The sequence below is a fragment of the Diadema antillarum genome, unplaced genomic scaffold (genome assembly GCF_040938485.1).
Source record: "Diadema antillarum isolate AM-2024a unplaced genomic scaffold, OU_Dant_1.0 scf00000125, whole genome shotgun sequence".
Taxonomy (NCBI): Eukaryota; Metazoa; Echinodermata; class Echinoidea; order Diadematoida; family Diadematidae; genus Diadema; species Diadema antillarum.
Genome location: NW_027271014.1, coordinates 2,622,902 through 2,645,444, shown reverse-complemented (window position 1 = coordinate 2,645,444; position 22,543 = coordinate 2,622,902). Strand labels below are relative to the sequence as shown.

At 36.9% G+C, this 22,543-nt stretch overlaps 1 protein-coding gene across 1 annotated transcript; it reads right to left on the bottom strand.

Annotated features, from left to right (window-relative positions):
• Positions 1-495: 495 nt before the first annotated feature.
• On the bottom strand, positions 496-21,084 carry LOC139720283 (uncharacterized). Its single transcript, XM_071631641.1, has 14 exons — positions 20,865-21,084; positions 19,440-19,802; positions 18,683-18,754; positions 18,046-18,084; positions 17,115-17,336; positions 15,469-15,978; positions 13,573-13,839; positions 12,758-12,868; positions 11,930-12,013; positions 11,110-11,226; positions 9,391-9,507; positions 7,989-8,201; positions 558-640; positions 496-525 (listed from the first exon to the last, which is right to left on the bottom strand). Exons 1-14 carry the CDS (start codon positions 21,082-21,084, stop codon positions 496-498), a joined length of 2,448 nt encoding a protein of 815 aa, XP_071487742.1.
• Between the last annotated feature and the right edge of the window lie 1,459 nt (positions 21,085-22,543).

Below are 22,543 nucleotides of genomic sequence, written 5' to 3'. Positions count from 1 at the left end.
TTTCCTGCTGAGACGATTGCACATTTCCCGGCTCCACATGGGGTTTTGTCTATTACTATCATCTATGACAATAGTTATTTCCATAAGTTTACTTTCTTCTTCCAAGAAGAAAGCCCATTCTCAGATGCAAGGGAGAGTTCTTCCTCTTTCAGGCTGCATGCTGCCCAATAAGGAGAATAGTTCTGATGAATTACAAAATGCAACGTTAAAGCCTAAATAAGAATTCGATCATTTCAATCCTCCAGATAATACTTTTGGGTAGTCAGTTTTATTTGGTGTGATTTGAGGGGGAAATCATTTTAGTTTTCGTGTTGCGTTCATCATTACTTACCAAAATAGAATGTTCGGGCTATTTCCATATAACCGCACTTTCTCAGTAGCTTGGGAAGCGCTGTCCGATTCTGTTTTTTCCCACCGTCAGATTTTTTGTTCTCCAAGTCATATTGTTGTCGTACAACTTCATTTGTTCCTTTTTCACTTGATGCAAAGCAATGATCAACTTGAAATTGGCCCAGCCGGTGAATGCTGTAACCCAAGGCTTGGGCGAATGGGTAGACATCAGTCATGAGCAGGCGCCTGGCCAGTCGGGGAATTTCAGCTTTGAAGACTTCGTTGTATCCTTTCTCCGCAAGAAGCTCCTCTGTGAACAATCAATTATGTGAAACCATGCATCAACAAGCCCGGACGTACGGGAAAAGCATTGCCTCAATTTCATGGAAAGCCAGATAACTTCCCATAACGCTCGACCATCCAGCGCATTTGATTTTATGACATCATCTAGTTCATATCACGTTTATCTAAATGAACATGGGGATTGTAAAAGGGCTCTGTTGTGCTTATCTGTACATAAAACAGAAATGTAACACGTGATTCGAGACTGGGATCATTTACATGTAAGGATGAATGTACGTGTGGATAACGAATTGCAACGAATGAATAGTGTCATTTGCAAAATTACAATCGTATTCTAGTGAAAACATTGTTCCACTTCGGTAATTATATATCGTCCCTGCAATACATCAAGTAGATTTAGTGGTAAATTGTAGTTTGATTCATTCAATTAAATATGAGATAATTTTTTTCTTTATTTCTCAATGTACCGAAAGACGTTATCTACATGTCATTCTTTCACTTTCCTAAATGAGCCGTAATATATGGAAATACATGGACATGTTGAGCCATCCTTCACTGTAAAAAATGTGACATGCGACATGTTTATGAACTAAACACAGTGTTAAAAATCTAAACACTTTGTTTAACATCTAAACGCCCGGTGTGTATAGCACGTGTAAAGTATTGAGAGTTAAAGTGTTTAGCTTGGAGTGTTTAGTTGGAGTGTTTATTCTGGCTATGTCCAAATATATGAAGGAGTGTTGGAAATGGTGTGTAAATTGCAATTTCTAGTTTCCTTTTATCACGAGAAAGTGGAAACTGTGACGGCATCAAGATACACTATGAAACAATTCATGTTTTAGGCCTTTCATGGAAATGCCTAATCAATAAGGAAATAGGATAACCTAAAAATATGTAATACAACTGTAATAAATTTATATTTTGGTTTCGCATGTACAGTTCTATATTTTAACTGCTAGAAAAAAATGGGAGTTGCCTTTGTTAATAATTTCGTTCATGGTTTAGGGCATTACCCAAATGTTTGTTGGTTAGGCCTAAACACTTCTACTGTCAGGGTAAACAGACGCGTTTACATTTAGAACGCCTCGTAAACACGTTCTAAACACCGCACATGTTTAACATAAACACTGTGCTTACTCGTACTCTACAAGTCAGCAGCGCATGTGACATGACGGCCGCGGCCACAACGCACGCAGTGGTGCCCTGTGCGTGCACTTCTAGCGCACACTCGTGCTATGCATAATTATGACCATAATCAATGCACCATTGGCGGGAAAGGAGATGTGCGCGTACGTCCTGTGCGGATGGATCTGTCTGATTGGCTGGCTGGCTGCCCTAGCAGCGTGATGTGCGTAGGCCTACAGTACGTGCGCATTCATTCGAGGCTTGTTATCGTCCACTACACTGTCCTTACGACTCGATCGACTGCACTGACTGTATTGCCGTACTACTGTATAATACTGCATAAAGCTAAAGGAGCGGATCTAGCTAAGATGGCGTCGAAGCGATAAAGTTCTAGCCTGGCCGGCCTGCATGAAAGCGGTAAGTCTGCTAAGTCTGCTAAGTCGGTGAATAACAAGATTTATTGCAAAATTGCCCTCGTTTAATGTAAAACTGTAGTATGCGTAGAAATAGGCTACGCCCTGAAAGATTTTGCTCGTTTGTTTTAGTTTTCTATTTCTAAATCTAACGTTAGAACGGGGAACGCTCTCCTAAACTGTAACGTGTTAGTGTTGTTAACGTTGCAATATTCCTACACTCTACAGATTACCGGTACCGTAGTTATGGGTAAACTCGGCCTAGCGGGTAAACTCACTGTATCTTTAATTTTTACGAAGTTATGAAGTATCTTTCATGTGAATGACGATGGGTTAGTGACTATATTTTGAGTGAAATTCAGTTTTATTCCCTGTTAATTCTTCATAACTCAACAGGTGGTGAAAATTGAATGTAAAACCCATTAGGATGTCTTGGAAAGGGATGCCGATGGCACCAAAGTGGGTGAAGATGATGTCCTGACGACTGTTTAAATTCTGCAAGACATTACCTCTGCTGGCAGAGAACGAGGAATGGTGCAGTCAGCAGAGTAAATCAACTGGGGATAGTTCATCACTGTATACTACCCATGTGGAAAGTGGAAATCAAGTAAGTACATGTACTCAAAATTGCAGAGCCAAATCAATGAATATTATGTAAAAGGGCATGTAAATTATTTTCTATAAAATGCAGATTTTAGATGCTTTAAGTTCTTCTGTTTATTTGTTTGTTTGTTTGTTTGTTTGGTCTTTTTTTTTGGGGGGGGGGGGGGTTAGCTACTCCCGACTCCCGAATCCAATCCATTAGCTAAAATGAATATGAAAAATTGATTTATTGCAAATATTGTTGAAAGTGTAAATTACAGATGTGAAAATCTTCACCCAAGAGACAAAGGATACAGTAATGGTCGTAACTCTGCTTGATAATGATGATGAACAAGTAAGAAGCAACAACAACAACAAAAAAGACTTGAATTATTTCCAGAAAATTCATCAAAGTAAGTAAAAACTGACGCAAGACACTAAGTGCTAATGTGATGAAGGGATTCTGTCATTCCTTTTAATTTGAACTTGCTTATGGATTCAGTCAACTTCTTTGCTATCCATTCATTTTCAGAATCTATGGGAGCAGTTAAGTCCATTGTATTGGAAAGCCAACTGATTTGTTTTCCTTGTGTAATCATTTCTTTTTACCAGCACCAGTACGTCATGGAAGAAATGACCAGGGATCACACCAAACCTGTCTGGATTAGAATGACAGATGCATGCGCTTACTTCTATACAACCCGTCTAAAAGTGCAAACATCTGAGGATTACAAGGACATCACAAGATATACTGATATACAGTATATCTATAGGCCTACATGCCATATGAAGGAAATGAACCATGGATAAATAATTTTGAATGTTACTAAACTAATCTTTTTCCCGCTAGCCATGTGATGTCCCACATCGTCATGATGCACTACAGACCTATTAGGAGGCATCCCATCTGTTAGAGCAACCTTTCTATTGTTTTTTTTTGTCTTCACTGACAGTGTGCATCTAAACCTGTATACTAGAATAAAGTAAATCATATGGGGGTGATAGGGTTTTGTATGCGATGGGGCTTCAGTTCTCCGTGTGTGTGTATGCGTGTGTGTATTACATAATGACGAACCTCTAAAGAAATATGAAGGTAGGGGGCCTGGATATAATTCGAAGAGGAATTCATTGCTTATTTGATGAAAATTGGTTTTGAAATGGCAGGGATATCCAAAACAAAGCAATTCTATTGTCCTCTGTGCTTACGATAATGGTCACCTGCATTCTCATTGCTCATAGATATGTGTAATTGTCTTTTTTAAAAGCTGGTAAGTAAAATTGTAATTTTATCTAACATGTAAAGACACTTGCTCGAAATCGTTTTACACTATTAAGAAAAACAATTTTATTCACTTCATTTTATTCATCAACCAATGTCCTTGTAATACACTGTTAAGGTATTACTCAAGAACTTTGTTCGATTGGCTTTCTGTTATATTCTTGTGCAAAAAGGAATATAGAAATCAAAACAAATCAAATCAAAATATCAGCCATTTCATTTTTCCCTCAGGTGCTCCCAATACAATCAGCAGATATTGGACGCAAATAAGAGGCCAGTAGTTGCATTTGTTTGGAATTCTTTGCAATTTTCTTGTAGACCTGATAGGAAATGCAGTATTCGGTAATTAATATTTTCTTTCTGAGATATTCTTGAAATCGGTCACATGGAGAGAGGTATTAGAAATGTAGTACAACATGTATGGAGAATAGGGAGGGGTCTTGCAACTGACTGACAAATTGACAAGGGAGGAGTCTTGCTGATCACATCGCGTGTTCATGACAGCCTTGCATACCCTCCCGCCTCCAGTTGCAATGCATTATTTTTTCTTTGTTCATATCCTCTTGTCTTTACCAAAAGCTCTGCTGTGTCGAGATTGAAAGTAGCCCTCCATACCATGATTATGTGGAGTATGATGAGACTGATTAGACTCTAATAGACTATTCATGTATACCCATTGAGTTTGACTTCTTTCTCCAATGTTCTAGCAAGGTAGTTTTTTCTCACTCACCCCTTGAAATCCACTAACATTCTAATATTTCTCTCAAAATAGCAAAAGTGAAAAATCCATACAGTACTGTTAGCCTACATGTACTTTCAGTGATCGTCGCAGTGAAAAGAACAATATCATGTATGTATTTAAGTTCCATTATTGGTACTGATCAGGGAGTGCAGATGTTCACCACAGGCTAAATACAGTGAAAACATTTTTTTTTTCTTTTTTTTGGTCTCCTTATGATGGAGTGCATCATCTACACTCCCTGATCAGTACCAATACGACCAAAGTGTTGTGCAGGGTATAATTTGCCGTGAGCTAATCTGGTTCGGGTACACCCCAAAGCACTAATTGCCAATAGGCCTAATTGATGCAATCTTCAAGGTCGGCATGGATTTGTTCACAGACTGCAGTTATGTTCCTGGAGGTGTTACATACATGTCAAGCTTCCGAAGCGTTGAGTTGCAATTCACAACCAACAAGTTTATTAGTTTGTTTTACAATACTAAGAATTAGTTCTGAATATAGTAGAAAGACGGCAATTCTTGAAAGCAGGCCAAGAATTACATGTGACTGAAAAGTAATTGTTAAATGCAATATTTTTTTTTCTCCAAAATGAGTTGTGTGCCATTTCCTGCATATACAAACTTTACTGTGTGTATGGGAGAGAATTTCATTTACGTCTTCGTGTACAGGCCAGTGACTCCCAGGTATCTTGCATTTAACTCAGTATTGTGTCGTATAGCAAAACATGGCAATATTTAAAGGGGAAATCCAGTCCAAATACAAGCTAGTCTGATAAGAAAGAGTAAAATATTAAGAGTTCATTGGTGAAATTTTGATAGAAATCGGATGTAAAATAAGGAAGTTATGACATTTTGAAGTTTCGCTAATTTTTGAGGAAACAGTTCTTGAATGGTTGATATGAATATGCAAATGGCAACGTGGGCATGTCATTCTCTCACAACTTACTTAATTTCAAGTTTTTCATTCAAACGCAATTATTCCCGAGGCTCAAGTCCTGATATGTCAAACTGATCACTTTTCTGAAGTTATTCAACCAGCAATACCATAATGTTTCACATTTCATTAACATAAACATTGAATTTCATCATTTTTTGTACACGATCAACGGAAAATTGTGAGGTTATGGTATGGTCAACTCACTCATTTGCATATTCATATCCACTTTTAACTGCTTTGCAGAAATCAGCAAAACTTCGAAATTTTATAACTTCCTTATTTTTCATCCGATTTCATTAAAATTTTTACTGTTAAACTTGTAAGATTTTACTCTTTTTTATCAGACTATCTTATTTATTGGACTCGATTTCTCCCTTCAAGGATTTTATCTTATTATTCATCAGATATTGCCAAAGCTTTGACTGATGTTTTGATAACTTGCATTCAGAGAATTGCCTTTGACTCTTGTAGCCAAAATGTTTGTGAAAGCCAGCCCAGGTCTTCCCTGGTATTATGCGATGTAAGTGTGCTGATGATTTGGTACATACTGGGTAAATTTAATTCTATATAATGTTATGCGTTTATCTCATTCCATGCACACAAAAAAAGTGAAAACAATCCACTGTACATTAATAAATATACATGGAATTAACATGCATGATGATATGTCTCATTTAAACACGTAGAAATTAGCATGTATGAATGTATGATGTGTAAACATGTCTCATATAAACACGTGGAAATTACCATGCATGATGTGTAAACATGTCTCATATAAACACTCAGCATGTATAAGGTGTAAACATGTATCATATAAACACTGAGAAATTGCGATGTTTAATATGTAAACATGTCACATGTTTAGTGTATGCAATTTTGTGATCGATCTAAAAATCAGACATGTGTTCTGAGAATAAACACTTAAATGGCAAATAAACATGTCGCAGTGTTTTTAATCTGTCACAGCGAATAAACATGTCGCAGTGTTTACATTGTAAACATTGCGTCATGTTTATTTTTTGGTTCAGTGTTTAGATCTTAAACATTGTGGGTGATTATGTGACTGTGCGGTGTTTAGTATTTAAACACTGTGAGTGATTATGGTGTAAACGTTTGGTGTTTAGGCTATAAACAGAGCAGGTGTTTAGTTTTTAAACATCATAACCGTTTAAAACATAAACATGTGTGTGTGATAAACACCTCGGGTGTGCTGAAAATAAACACAGCATGTGTTTAGTTCCTAAACATGTTTAATAAATAAACGCGTCGCAGTGTTTTTAAACTGTCACAGAAAAGTGTTTAGTTAGGTGTTTAGAAACTAAACAAATTTTTTACAGTGTTGTGACTGAATCTCAGTAATCCTTCCTTTTGGTCAAATTTCCGCAGCTATGTTTTGCTCTGCAAATATGCATCACATAAGTATGTAGCACTCACTGATAAAAAGGGCAAGCAAGCACACGATGATAAAAGTATAACCTGTGCTACTATTGAAAATCAGGAATCTCATCCTCTACCCCCGAGCTTCCCTCCAACAGCAAGTGTTGTTTTAACCTTTTAAAGTAACGGATAATGTTTTACTAAAAAGATAATTCTTCATCTAAAATGTTTCTCTTGCAACTTACTGACACATTGCTTTTCATAGACGTAGTCATTCAGTATTGATCATTCAACGCTTTAGTTTAAGCCATGATAAAGAAAAACATACTAATGCATAATAATATACTCGGCAAGGGCTATCATCTCGATTGCTAAACTCAGTCGTAGTACTAGAACCCATTAATTTTTAATTTTTACAATTTACAATGACTCATCACCGTCGTGGTGTCGTAGGTATTAAATGTGCAGTTAAATGCCCCGTCACTGTACAGGCATGCTAGCCTGGAACCATTAAACTGCACATTATTTGAATAATATGAGACCATTCTGAAGCAAATAATTTTCACACAACTATACTCTTAAATAAATCTCACAAGAATTGGCACAATCATCCCCCAGCAGTCCCACTGATTTCTACTGATCAGTTACTAGCCATCCCCTTTAAACACGATTTTCCTTTTAAACTTGAATTTTCATGACTGAGTGACCTTTGTTTGTCTCCATTACGTTTTGAAGAGTTTTAGGCCATTCAATCACTTCAGAAAAACAATGCAAAATACGTGTACATTATAATTGCGATTTCGTTTGAAGTGAGGCACCACATTCTAAAAAATAAATCAACCATTCTATTCAAGATCAACGAAGTAAGCTATACCCAATTCCAAATAGAAAGTAATTTTACCGTATTTGGCAATCGTCTTTTTCAAAGCTTTCCTGATCCTTTCTCGCTGGCCTGCTCTCCTTCTTCCCCTCTCCCTTTCAAGCGCTAGAACGATGTCCATATCATCTACAGACTCTGGGTTATCAAGCCTTAAGTCTATGGCGATACTTCGCACTACCTCCGGGTCGGCATACTTCCTGATGAGTTGAATTTCCTCCTTGGTTATGCTGCTGACTACATGAAACATCAACAGTAACAACAAAAGATAGCATAAGGAAGATTCTCCATCTCTGCCTTGTCACCATGTGATACCTGCAGCCAAACAACACTCCTGGGTTGGATGATTTTAACGGGTTTGTTTTTCATCTCATCGTTGTTGTTGTTGTTGTTGTTGCTACTGTTGTTAATGTTGTGGTTAGGCCTAATTGTGCATTTTGACCTGATCCCTGTTACTGACCCGATTAATTTGATTTTATGCCCCGAGTCAATTGACCTGAAATCATACCGAGTATGAGGCGAGACATTACGGAATAGTTGATACTATCATTTCTATTATACATTTCAATCACCTTGCAATAAAAAAAAACCGAACAAACAAACAAATAACTAAAATGACAAAAAAAAAACACTAAAACACAACTCAAAAACAAATCCAAACTTAAATCAAGGTTTGACATTTTTCTTGACGGTCGTCGGGGCAAGATTCCAAAAGAAAATACTTCATTATCATTCGACGCTGGATATCGACTGGACAGCAAATCAAAACTTCGTGTTTATTGTAACAATTCAACATGAAGTCATACAATTTAAGACTACAGTAGATTTGCTAAAAGTTTACTTAAAATTGTTCAAAGACAAATCGATATAGGATGCATGTATGCATACATGTTTCTATATATTACTGTAGTCATACTGGTAGTCGCAGGTCGACACAGAAACATGGACCTACTATACAGTATATTGTGTATAATCATAGTTGATGTCGTCGTCCTTTAGTAATACGTTCTTTATTGCTTACATCAGAAAACAATGCAAAAACTGAAATGTACTAATTATGCTAATAAGTAACGACAGAGACAAAGAGAGAAAAAAAGGAAGACAGATCTTTTTGGACTTTCTCTAAGGGGAAAATGCTCCAGGATTAAAAAAAGCAAAATCAAAAAACACAAATAAAACAGAACATGTGAAATAAATCTATTACCACATTTATGATTACCTAAATCATCAACAAAACAGATGTTCGTATTACGCCTGTATTTGGTATTCCATTGAGGATGTGTTGCCTTAATTACATCGTGTGATTGTGTGTTTGTTTTCTAAATCTCCCCAAAAGAGAAATAATTATATTATAATAAAGAATCATAAAAACGCTCCAAAATTATGAGCCTATGAAAGACGCTATGTGGTCGCAAGAAACACTTACCTTTACCTACATCTTCTTCTCCCTCGGTGCTGGCTGCGCTGGCTGCTTCCACGTCTCCCTGCTCCTCGAGTGTTGGCAATCCTGATTCGGTGTCATTCTGCTCTGCTGTTTGACATTCTGTCTTGCACATCAGAGGAAATGTAAGTGTGGTGGTAATATAAAAAAAATAATAAGCAACAAACGCTAACAACCTCAAGCATCCCATTCTCTGGTTTTGGTATAATCATAATTCGATGATACATTGGCAAAGACAGACCAATACCAAATTGACCTTTCAGTCGGCTAATTATATAGGATATAACCATGTATATATAGGACGGCCATACAACTACACTAGTCTATTGACATTATCGGAGAGCTGATCATGCGTGAAAGGGCCATTGCCCAGCATATTCTTGCTTTGTTGACATATATACATATCCCTTAGACCACACGCAAAAAGAGCGAATAACTATTGATAAAACATATCATAATCATCTTGAGACGCATTCTTCCTAAAAGAATTGATTAAAAAGCTTTTGGAAAGCAAAGATTTTGCCTGCATATGAATATTCTCTTCTTTATAACACATTGTTTTACCTATTAACGCAGCGCTCTGGAAATAGCAAGAACACATATTATTGTATATTCAATATGTACTGTAACATAATTATTGTCATGTATAGGCCTATATTTTACTATCAAAGTCGGAGTATTTGTGTCTTGTTCATTGCTTGCTTATTTTCCTTTAATTCTGCGTCGTTTTCGTTTGTGTGGTTTTTTTTTTTTTCATCTCTGGAGGGAAAAAAATCTTAATATGAAGAGCTTGTTTGCAAAAACCGATAAGTCCATATTTGCCCAATGGAGATATTTGTAATTAAAGGTGAAGAAAAATAAAGAGAATAATAAGAAAATTTTTGTTTCTTTTGACCATAACTTCAAAAATATGCCTTTATATGTAGTGAACAATATATCATTTAAAAGGTATTATTTTGTACTTTATGAGAGAGACCATACTTTAAAATCTTCAAAAATGGACTTATCGGTTTTTGCGAACAAACGCTTCATATGTTATCATTTTACTTTGTTTTAAATTGGTATATTTTGTTTCCATTTTCTCCCTTTTCGTGTTCTTTTATGTACGTTTCTTTATGTCAAGGATGTCCTTTACTTCATTCAAATCTTTTTTAGTCAATTATGAAAATTAATTTTCTATATACTCTATAACAGGGAAATAAATGAAATAAATGAATGAATGATTATCTGAATATTATACATGCCGTCAACAACCGCATGCCCTTTTGGAAGAACAGTTTTCCCATTCAATCCTTATTGCCTTACATAGCCTACATATACACGTGTAGGCCTTCGACACTGGTTATGTAATTTTTCTTCTTCTTTTTTTTGTGAGAAGCATAATGCGGCTGCACATGACCGTTACAATAGGCCTACAGGACAGTGGCGGATCCAGGAGATGACACAAGGCACCTCCTTTATGTGTTGATAGAACAAAAGAAATAAAAAGAAGAATATGGGCAGGGGTGAGTGCGAACGGAATTCTGGATCCGCCCCTGCCGGATTCTATGGAAAGAGAATGTATCAAAAATATTATTTTACATTCCTTGTCGAATTGCTCAAATTCCATAGTATTTTCTTGTGGACAACGTACCCCGACAAGATTATGGACGTAAAAAAAAAATAATACATTGCACAATTACCTCAAGGAATACAATTATTTACCGCTTGGGTCTTCTGCATTGTCTTTGTTATCATATTTCCCTTCCTCGGATTCATTGGAGCAGGACTTCTCCTCTGTTTCCTCCGTATTTTGGTCTTTGGTCTGGGACAACAGTGCGGCTGCAAATGTAGGGAAATTAATGACAAAGCACAAGTCCTTTTCATTCGGTTGTGTGTGGGAGAAAATACCATTTAAGCTAAGCTCATAGCAGTTATCGTCTGAAATAGAAACCGATCAAATTTAGTTGCGCTTGGATGACCATCCGGGTACGAATCATAGTTTCGTCCCTCGGCCTTTGCCATATTCAACAATTCCTCAAGGTGTCATGATTGTATATAGCAAACCGATAGTCTGCGCACTATTACTATGACACCAGAGATTATTTTAAACGTTTTACTATATAACTCTAAATGAAAGAGAAAATCTAAAAAGCAGACACAAAAACAGACAAAGCAATAAATGGAACACCTCGGAACAACATGGATGATTATTATCATCTTCCTACTCATCATCATCAGTAATAGTTGACAAAAACATGCTCTGCTTTGATATAACAGACAATAAAAATTTACGTCACCCTTTTTGAATTACCTAGGTGTGATCTTCAGGCTTCTTCTTGTAGCTATTTTTTGTAAGTGTTATCATCTTCATGATCCTGATAGGAATTATGATTATTGTTCAAATCATTGCACACGTCCAAATAAACTGGACACATGGCTTGACGCAGAGTTCCTCGAAACGAGCTGTAGTCTTGATAAATTATCGCTAGAGCACTATATTGTATTGTGTTGATTCCGTGCCTTAAAGAAAATAATAACTTACTCTTTTCAGACGGCGCGTCTTCCACAGAATTCTTTGCATCATTGCTCAAGTCATTGATGGAACCCACACCATTACCTGTGCTGCCTTTGGTAACAACAAAAATAATTAGGAAAAAATTAAAAACAGATTTCCTATTACCATCACATTCTTCCTACTTTCAATTTCACTATCATTATTCTTTCCCTCATTGTTATTGATATAATCATTACATATTTGTACTGTCATGACACAAAATTTAATGAGTAACACAATTTGTATCAACCTTGTTAACGCTATTCCAAAAACAGATAAGCTTTACCGATAATTCAAGCACTATAACAATTTTTGAAATTGTACGTATTTCTTAATAATACGCTACGCTTCTGCAACACCAATCTGCCTTTTTAGATTACGTGTTTCCCATTGACTGTGGTGCAGGAAAGAAAGAAAAAGTATAATCATATCATACATTTTCCATAGACGCCTTTCCGCGTATAGTTGGGTGAATTCGTGAATGGGTTACAGAATTGCACGATGTTTATACTATGGCATTTATTCTGATGACTGAAGTAAGCACGAAGACACATTGGAGATAGCACTACGGCTATAACTATCATCAACATTAATTTTCCTCTCTCATCATGTACCTCACGAACAACTTCATTATTCCCTGTCATTCTAAAGACGGTTGCCTCATCCCTACCAGTCACCATGTGTCTTCTTTCAGCTGTCTTTATTAGTGAGTTGCCCGTGATGTTTCAGTCTTCTGATGAGACATTGCACAACAGAGTCTAATGCAAAGCAGAATTAGTTGACAAGTCTCTTAATAACACACAAGTTTATACTAACTTTTATAGGCCCTACATTCTATCCCTGTCGGTCTCGCTTGCTCATTTTGGATGGCCACACTCGGCTCCTTCTCGTCGTAGATGGCGCATTGGTCTTTCTGTATGCATGTATCTGTTAGAAAACGAAATTGAAACGTTATGAAAGGAAACGAGATGACTCATTTCGACGCAAATTTTTCAACAGGTATATTCGATTAGATATATGAAGAGTTTGTTCGCAAAAACCGATAAGTCCATTTTGGAAGATTTTGAAGTACGATCTCTGTCATAAAGTACAAAATAATACCTTTTAAATGATACATTGGTCACTACGTATTAAGGTATATTTTTGAAGTTATGGTCAAAAGAAGCAAAAATTTTCTTATTATTCTCCTTATTTTCCTTGACCTTTAATCGCAAATATCTCCATTTGGCAAATTTGGACTTATCGGTTTTTGCAAACAAACTCTTCATATATTGGCTTGGGAAAAAATACTGTTTGTAGGCTTCAACTCGCCTTTTCATACTGACAAAGTGGATTTCTCAAGATCACGAAGATGGGAATGATTATCTAAATCGAGTTCAATTCTGATATAGAGTTTCAAACATTGATTCTTGCCTCTCTTTCTCTCTCTCTCTCTCTCTCATTCTCTCTCCCTCCCCTGTCAACTTAATTTCCAATCAGTATTTTACCTTAAGTTTATCAAAGTAGCATTTACTCTATTGTTATAAAATCAATTCAGAACCTGATTTAATACGTTTCTTTTGATAATACAGAATACATTCCATAACAAAAAAAAAACCGTGACAAACAAAATACCAGTAATCACGTGGTACCTGCAACGTCCTTGCGGTCACATTTTTCAACAGCTTCACGAAGTCGACATCTAATCTCGTAATTGCTGCATTTTTGGCTCGACACCCAGTCTTCCAGCAGCTTGTCTGTTCTAAACATCCATTCCAAGTTCTCCCTGTTTCTGGCATCTACGTCTTCTGGCTTCATGTGTGTTTCTCTACTTAGTGACACGAAGTGTCGTTTGGTTATAGCCAGGGCCACTGTCTCAATGCTCTCCTTATCCAACGGCTTTTTGTTCTTTTCTGAAACTGTATAAGATACGAGACCGGCGACAAATTTTGATAACACGTCATTCACTGTAGTTTTGTCAGAAATAACGCTGTGCACTTGACACTTCAAATACTCGGAAACAAGACAGGTTTGCTAAATTATGATCCTGACGGTACCGAAAGTCATATTTGCACAACAACAAAAGCAACAACAGCAACAACAACAACAACAAAGATATCGAAGTTTCTAGTCATTATATTTATACATAGTCTTGCTAGATACACTTTACGCGTCTTGATAACGTCATGAACTGTTAGGAATAAAGGACCCGCTTTTGATCCTTGGAGGAATAACTGTTCACTATTATATGGGCACATGCGGGTTTCTTTTTTTCCTTCGGTAAGATTACATGCAAGACAATTTTAATGGCCTGTCATACAGCCAGTTTTCAGTCACGGTCTTGAGGCAACGAGGAGGTAAATTGAAGTGATAACAATGCGGCCAATTTGTTAACACTGGTAAACTCGTTCTGCTCTCTGTGGGTACATTATCAAGACGACCTGTATTAGCGACAGTATGATCAACGCGTATAAATTCTGGTCAAATTCAGACTACATTTTTCACCTTACGATAGGGAGAGTCGTTGGAAGTGTTATACGCGTGCCTGAAAAAAAAACAACTGAAAAATATGTTGATTTATATATAACTATACTAAGTTGTGCTCTGTATCGTTCGTTTATTTTTCTTCCTCTCCCCTGCCTGTTTTCTCTACTGAAAATATGTATTTTGGTCTACATTTTATTTATCATCAAAGTCAAAACCGTATGTAATTTGCTTATTTACCTATTTTTATTCTACCCTGCAAAGTTTTGATTAAATACATTATAGCCCCGTTTCGTATTTGTAGGACTTACAAACCTGAATAGTAATCGCATTAATTACAGTTGATATGTCCTCACGTCAATCTATTTACAGGTGTCATGAAAGACAGGCATTTTTGTTCAGCAACACAAGAAAACTGATACAAACACCCCCCCCCCCCCCAAAAAAAAAAAAAAAATAAATAAATAGATAAACAAATAAAAATAATAATTATAACAATGACTCCACATATTATCATTAAAAAAAGTTCTACATATTATTATGACGATAACGCTTGTAAAAATCGGTTGCAACAACAAAAGAGAGTACTAAATAAATTGTGCTACAGATTTGTGCACTCATCTTGCTGAGCTTAAACGTTATCATTTCATCCCTACAACGTAGGCTTTCTGCCTTTCAGACATGCCTAACTACAATTCTATGCATTCAGAGAGTCAGCCTTCGTCAGTCACTAACCTCTAGAAAACATGATCTCTGCTGCCAGTTTTCATCCTTGATACTTGAAAACTTCTGGATTTTAATGCAAGAGAGAGATGCACACTAGTTGACAAAAAGATCCAAAGTTTAAAGCTTAGGTTGAAATCCTCTCTGGGGAATCAGCATACTGTATCTTTTTGCAGAAGGACTATATGGGATACCCGAACTCTTAGACATTTTATTCTTTGATTAAAAAAACAATGTTTCGTGTTTAAAAGGCGTATTTTTCTCTGTACAATGTATCTACTATGTTACTAGAATATGAATTACTTCATATGATTTTCACTTTCGGACAAACATCAACTTACTCTGGAAGAACGTCTTTGCCACTTCCTTACAACCAGTGTTTTCCAGAGCCAAACAAAGTGTCACCATGAAGTTGATATATTTCTCTTTCACTGTCGTCTGTTGTTGTTCCTTGTTTTCTTTTCCTGTCCTTTGTTCCTCTTTCTTGTCTTCTTCCATTAGAGTCAGTTCAGATTTCTTACCAACTATCACTGGTGTCCTTTCTTCGTTCTGGCCTCCAATCACTGGCCTCTTTTCTTTTTTCTCGTCCTCTGTCACTCTCATCTCTTTTAGTTCTATATCTTCTCCTTCATTGACATTGGAACTTGTCCTCTGTGTCTCAGCACTAATCCATTCTGCTAGCAATGCAGAACACTTCTCCACCTTCGCTCTCTTTGCCTCTAATTCAAGATCTATTTGGGTTATGCCTAGTTCATTCAGCAGCTTCTCAAGTCGTTGAGGTTGTTTGTCGACAGACCAGCAGATATGACTGATGTCGTCGTGAGAAATCTCGCCTTGTTTACTGCGATATTCTGAGATTTTAAGGTACAAAGAAAGCATGTGTAGTAAAATTTCGAATATAAAATGTGACTGTGCACCACAAAATGAACAAAAAGTTGCACGCACTGATTTTATGTGAGGACTAAAAATAGGTGAAAAGGGTTAATTTGGTTAATCTTGACTTTTATATATTTTCTGAAAGAGCAAGTCTTCTTCTACATTATGCTAAAGTTTGGGGATCATAAAATGAACAGGAAAGTGTGTTTCTTAGCAGTTAATCTTGAACATTTTTTATAGTGTGACTAGGTGTCTCTTCAGAGTCCCCTTTTCATTTCTTTAAAAAAAAAAAAACCTGCACACATTCTCCACTTTCAACTCTAATAACTTTAGACAGGATGATATGCTACCGGTACTGCTTTGAAAGTTGGCATTTGTTATGGACAAAATGTGTTGATAGAACATGCCCAATTTAAGCTTCATCTGATAATCCCTTCATTGTGGTTAAATCTGTGGTTTTCAACCTATTTTTTTTTGTCCCATTCATTGCACAGTTAGCACGGCTTGGTGAAGATTAACCACTTGAATAGACCCTGTGTTTCTTTTCTCAGTTCACACTTTTCTAGAGTGGGTGCTTTCTTTCCAATATTTAGATAGGTTAGGAGAGTCCATTTGATTTGATTTATACATCATTTTAAAGCTTGAAGTCTGCTCTTTCGCAATATGCTCTTAACTAAAAATCCGTGTCTGGCGACTTTTTGTTTGTTTTGTGGTGCAGGGTCACAAGTACAAAAGGATATCAGAGTAGCGTTCGGTAACAAAGTTATAGATAAAGCAAAATCAACAAAACAGGCGAAACAACTGAGGTAAGTACAATTAATAGTCAGCGAAATTTAAAGGAAAAAACACCATATTATCTTAATTAAGTTTAAATGTAATCTTACTATCTTCGATGCTATAAACCATCTTAATGACATAACCAATAATTAACTCAGGATGTGTATCAAACTCCCATTATTGATTCCATAAGGCACCGATAAACTCTCTATTACACACACACACATACACACACAATCACACAATCACATTACATTTATATTTTACATTACATTACTTCACATTATTACACAGACGAGGGCATATAAATAGTATAAATGGGCAATAAACTAACCTTCCATCGCTTTCTGTATTATTTTATTTGGGCTGAACTGGCTCAACTGTATTTCCTCTTCAGTCTTCTCTTTCCATCTGCACAGACCGTTGTACATATCTTTAGGTGGTATTACCAACTGACAGTCATCACCCATGAGGAACTGTGTAAGGGCCTTAGCGAGCCCCTGGTAATTGTTAATCTTGGAGCACATCTCCCAAAGCTCCAGGTAGGTGATGGACCCTTTGAACAACAAATTAGAAGAGCGTACAAATCGCCATGACTGAAACGTGCTGGCGTAATGATAATATGAGGCAATAAGACGTAGATAAGTCAGTACTTTAGTTGGTAGTTAACCAGTACTCTTCAACAAAATATTTGTTATTCTTTCACGTGCAAAGTTGATGATTTTAAAATAATCATTTCTTGCTCGTATGGCGTTAGTACAGAGCAAGATCACCATTATATATATGAAATACGTGAAATACGTTTCGGGGTAAGTCGAGTTATTGTCATTGATTGCGTTGTTCTCCTGTTTGCAAAAGCAGTAGGCATAACATCAAATTTTTTGATAATGCATGCATAGATTTCTACAAATCAAAGTTTTCTAGATATGAAGCCCATTCCAAATTTTGTCAACGTTACATAACTATCTCTAGACGATCAATTCCGAAATAAAACATTGAAAATAAACATCTATGGGGGGAAGCAATGTATGCAAGCATCTGATTTGACTTTCTTAACGTAACAACATTGGGATGCATATCTCACTCTCAGTCAGAAAAAGAATGGATAAAACAGTTCTCTTTGAAGAGGAAAATATACATTCTCAATGAATTCAGAGTAATCTACGCAATTAGAGACAGAAAAAAATGATTTACATTATCTAATCCGATCTGGTACTAATTAGACATAAGATTGAAACGATTGCGGCGACACCATATCAGCTCACCAGAATATCGCGATTGGTTGATTTCTGGCTCCCTCTTTCCTGCCGAGGGCAAAAGAAATGCATAAAGTTGTCATTTGAGAAATTTTCTTGTTATCTGTAAAATTAATTCATTCATAGTCGTGCGTAAAAATTTATATCTCGCAAGGTCAATGCTTTAATACAATGTAGACTTCTTTTATAACGTTTTCATGGTCCTTATTTCATTTACATGCCAAGCCAATCACTTTTAGATTGTGCAGCTTGTTTTGTGATATTTTACATGCAAGTCCAATGCTTTCTCTTGTGCAGCAATTTTAACTTTACATATGCGTAACCCGTGGAAATCATTGAACAGAGTACCACCGATAAATAATGTCAAGATACAGCAGGGGTATGTGCAAGAATGTGTGTGTGTGTGTGTGTGCGTGTGTGTGTGTGTGTGTGTGTCCGTTTCTTTTCCTGGTTCTCCCCTTTTACTTCTTTCTCGCTCCAGCTCAATCTATCTCTCCCAATTTGAGTTTCTTTTACACTTTCTTATCTATGCCACTGCAACTACCACGTTAAATATTTCAGATGTGTGTCTATCATACATTTCAACACTGACACCTCATTGAAATAACTCACACATCAAAGATTCAGGAATGCAATTTTCACTTACCTTTGCCGACGAGCCACTTTGCCAAACAGGTGACACCAAGCAAAACCCCGGCAATAATACTGACGATGAGAGCTTCAATAGAAACATTGCATACAAGAAGAAAATAAAGACTTTTGATGCTCTGGTGGAATAACAGGGGCGGATCCAGGAATTCTGTAAAGGGAAAGGGGGCGCAACTAATATTTCTGGTGCCACTTCCGGGTTTGGGTTTTTTTTCTTTTTTTTTCTTTGTATTTCCTTTGTTTTTAAAGGAAAATAAATGGAAGCGTGTGCCGGTTGCGCCCCTCTGGATCCGCCACTAGATAAAAGAGATATTGGAACGGTTCTGGTTTTGAAGAACATCCAGAAAGTGAAACACAGCCCCAAATATTTACGATGTACCTTTACCGATATGTGCGCTGACTTTCCTCTGTTTACTTGCTTGTCCTTTCAAGATGTGTTAATACTTTTGACTGTTCTGCATTGTAACTGGCTGTCTAATGGTTTCAATAGATAAAGAGATACATGTGCATAAACCTCCACACCACCAAGGCGTTTTTATTCTGTTTCATATTTACGTTGCTGTCTCTATTATCTTCCATAAAATGTGCTATTCCTTCACCGGTCCATATATTCAGGGAAGATTTAAATCTCTGAAATCAACTGCTTCTTTAAAAAGGATAAAATGCGGAAAGTTTATGGCTATCTTTAAAATTTTGGATTTCATAGATAAGTCTCGAGCATTTGTCAAGTCAACAACAGAGCATTTTTCAAGTACCAACAAGCCTTCCTTTTGACTTTGATGACGTAATACTGTCTGTAATCGTCGGCGAAGTCGGAGTCATGGTGATGGTCACGGCAATCCGTTGTAGTTCGTCCTGCGTGGACTGCGATTCAGCTACGCATGTAAAGACCCCTTGAACACCTGTCGAAATGGGTATTTTCGCATCGATATTCTGCGTTCCATTATTGTATTTTGAAAAGTGGTAGGCAATATCGGAGACCTCGCTTTCATCATGAAGCCAGTATATGTTGACGAGATCCTGCGGTACGTTTCTTGCCTGGCATAGCAGTCCTGAGTCTTGTCGGTCGTAAATCAGGGAACAGTTCGTATTTGAGCATCCTTTGACGGAGAGAAAATCTGCAGAATAAAGATGAACTCTCAATTACTTCCCGAAAAATGTTCGTACTTGTCCTACATACACAGGTAATGGATGGCGATAATCAATCAAACCAACTAAATGTTTTTAATATGAATATCACTTATACTGATTAACACGACATATTCAGGAAAACGTGCAGGTCGTGCTATATCTAGGAGAAGGTAATGGAAAAGGTTTCAATGCATTTGGCTATCACAACTGCACGTTACCAGTAATTGACAGATAATTTTACTGACAGAATATCGATTAAGATTTTTCTGTGGGGGGGGGGGGGGGGGGGCGCTATCTATGCATTGTGGAAAAGTTAGAAAAGAGGTTATTACGAAATTTAAGGCATATCAATCATCATATCTTTTCATTTTTTTTTTGCCACAAAAGTGACGATATGGTTATTATGAATCAATACAAGACAGCATGCATTTGCGTTGTAAAATACTTTCGATGCAAGTCTATAATCTGATACAAAAAGGTGAAATATAGCAAGTCAAGATATGATAATGCTCTCACGGCAGAGTTGGCAAATAAACATTTGAGGAGAGACGTTAATTCCCCTCCCCTAAAAAAAAACAATAAAAGCTAGCATACACTATAAACTGTACACAACTTTCAAACCATCCCTGTAAAGAAACAGGCCATGGGAATGATATTGTTATAATTGAAAATGACAATAGTAATAAAAACATTGCTGATGATTATGATAACAGTGATGTGATATTTGTACAAATCGATCTTTCAGCGAACGCGTTGCTCTCAAAGAAATTATTTCGTAATGAAGTCATACTTCCAACATTTAACCGAGCATAAAATGCAGGATATAATCTGTCCAGTCGCCCATAAACGAAGCTGGTGAAAGGAGAAATAGCGCTTTCGAAAGTTTATGTATCAGGGGAATCCACTAGCTCCATACCTATTTACTTATATCTCACGTGGCATGCTACACTCAATCACTTTAAAAAATGTAGATATGTAATGTCTTTAACCTACCCTACAGTCTTTCACTTCTAAATACAACCTTATATTATAGTACGCTGAAAACGAACCTCTCACAGACACATCCGTGTAGTTTCCGATGAGGATGCCCCTGTAATCGGTTACATTGCAGTAGTATCGGCCAGCGTCATCTTCATCAACTCTGTTAATGACCAGAGAATAGTTGGCATCCAACGTCACCAAACCCGCTCGGTAGCTTTCGCCATCGACCACATTCTCGTGCCAAAGGACAAGAGTCGAAGAGGAACTGAAAGTATTTCCTAGAGTCATTTTTAGGCCAAGGGATGGAGGTATGAGTAAAAAAAAAGAGAGAGAGAGAGAGAAACAATCAGTCATAATTGTGTAATATTGTCTGACGTGCAGAAAATTTTATCACGTTGTCTCGGTATGCACAAAATGAGATGCAATGGCTTCCTTGTAATGGGGTTCTTGTATAGGCTTAGAAAGGGTAAAGGTATGAACGGTATTGTTGTCGAGTATAGTCATCATAGAAGAGAATGCCAGAGGTTACTCTTATAACCAAAAAAAAAAGAAAATCAAAAAAAAAACCAACAACACTCATAATAGAGCCATCAAACAATGGATTGCAGGAGGCTCTCATGAATTCGTAGACTGGGCGACTCACCGTTACGTCTATTTTCTACATTACATTTCATGCGTTTTTGTCTTAAATAACTATTTTTTCACTTTTTTTCACTCTGTATCCTAACACTGGAATGAATTCCCCCTTTCTCGAATTAAGGACCAATTTATAAATTCATACGATGACCTACACATGTTCTTTCACGTTTCCTTCAATCTAGTGCAATCTCACAATAGTTGGGTTTTATCGTTTCCTTACCAGACGCTGTGCCAAGCACGGCGTGATTCATACAGCGATTGGGCTGTGTATACTTATATTTTGTAGTAGTGTCTGTAATGGCATGATTGTCTTTATGCTAGCACGGTCCTGTGACACAAATTGAAAAATGGTGTGGTTATTATTGTTATATGTTTTTTTGGGAGGGGTTGTTTGATCAACCCAACGTGCTCTAGGGGGATTTCTTGCAACATTGGATTCCTGCCCCGATTAAGTCATCACCTTTGCGCCATGTTACCGACTGTGGTGTTCCGTGGAATTCGCACATAAGTTTTCCTTGAAGACCTCTCTGCAACACCGGACGGACATCAACGATCACAACACCATCAGGAATTAGACAACCTGTTTATCAATGAAGTTCATTAGAAACAGAAATTTGGCGAGTTCATAATTATATGGCTGACAGTGCTGCAATGATTATCAAGTTGAACTTATACACCATCTCCTCTCTCGACAGATTTATTCACTTCTTGATTGGAGCATGGGTAACCTGAACCTATTACGAGATATTTTGGTAGAGTTCCGACAGTGCGTTTTATAGTTGCCCATCTACCTTGTTTCATAACGACTGAACTGGATATTTGCCTTGTACCTAATGGGGGGGGGGGATATCGTACCCTTCGTGCATCTACTGTGGCTTGACAATATTGCTTTTTTCAAGGATTGTCATGGAAACTTATATTAGGTTATACATAACTCATTTTAAACATCTGTAGACTATATAGTCTACAGATGTTTAACTTATACATGTCATGAACTGTATCGGCAAATTTTAGTTAACTGGCCTTAGGCCTACTTGATCTTATTTTGATTTGATTTTTTTTTTCTCCGTATGGCATCATTTACATTTTTTTATCGAGATAATCCAAC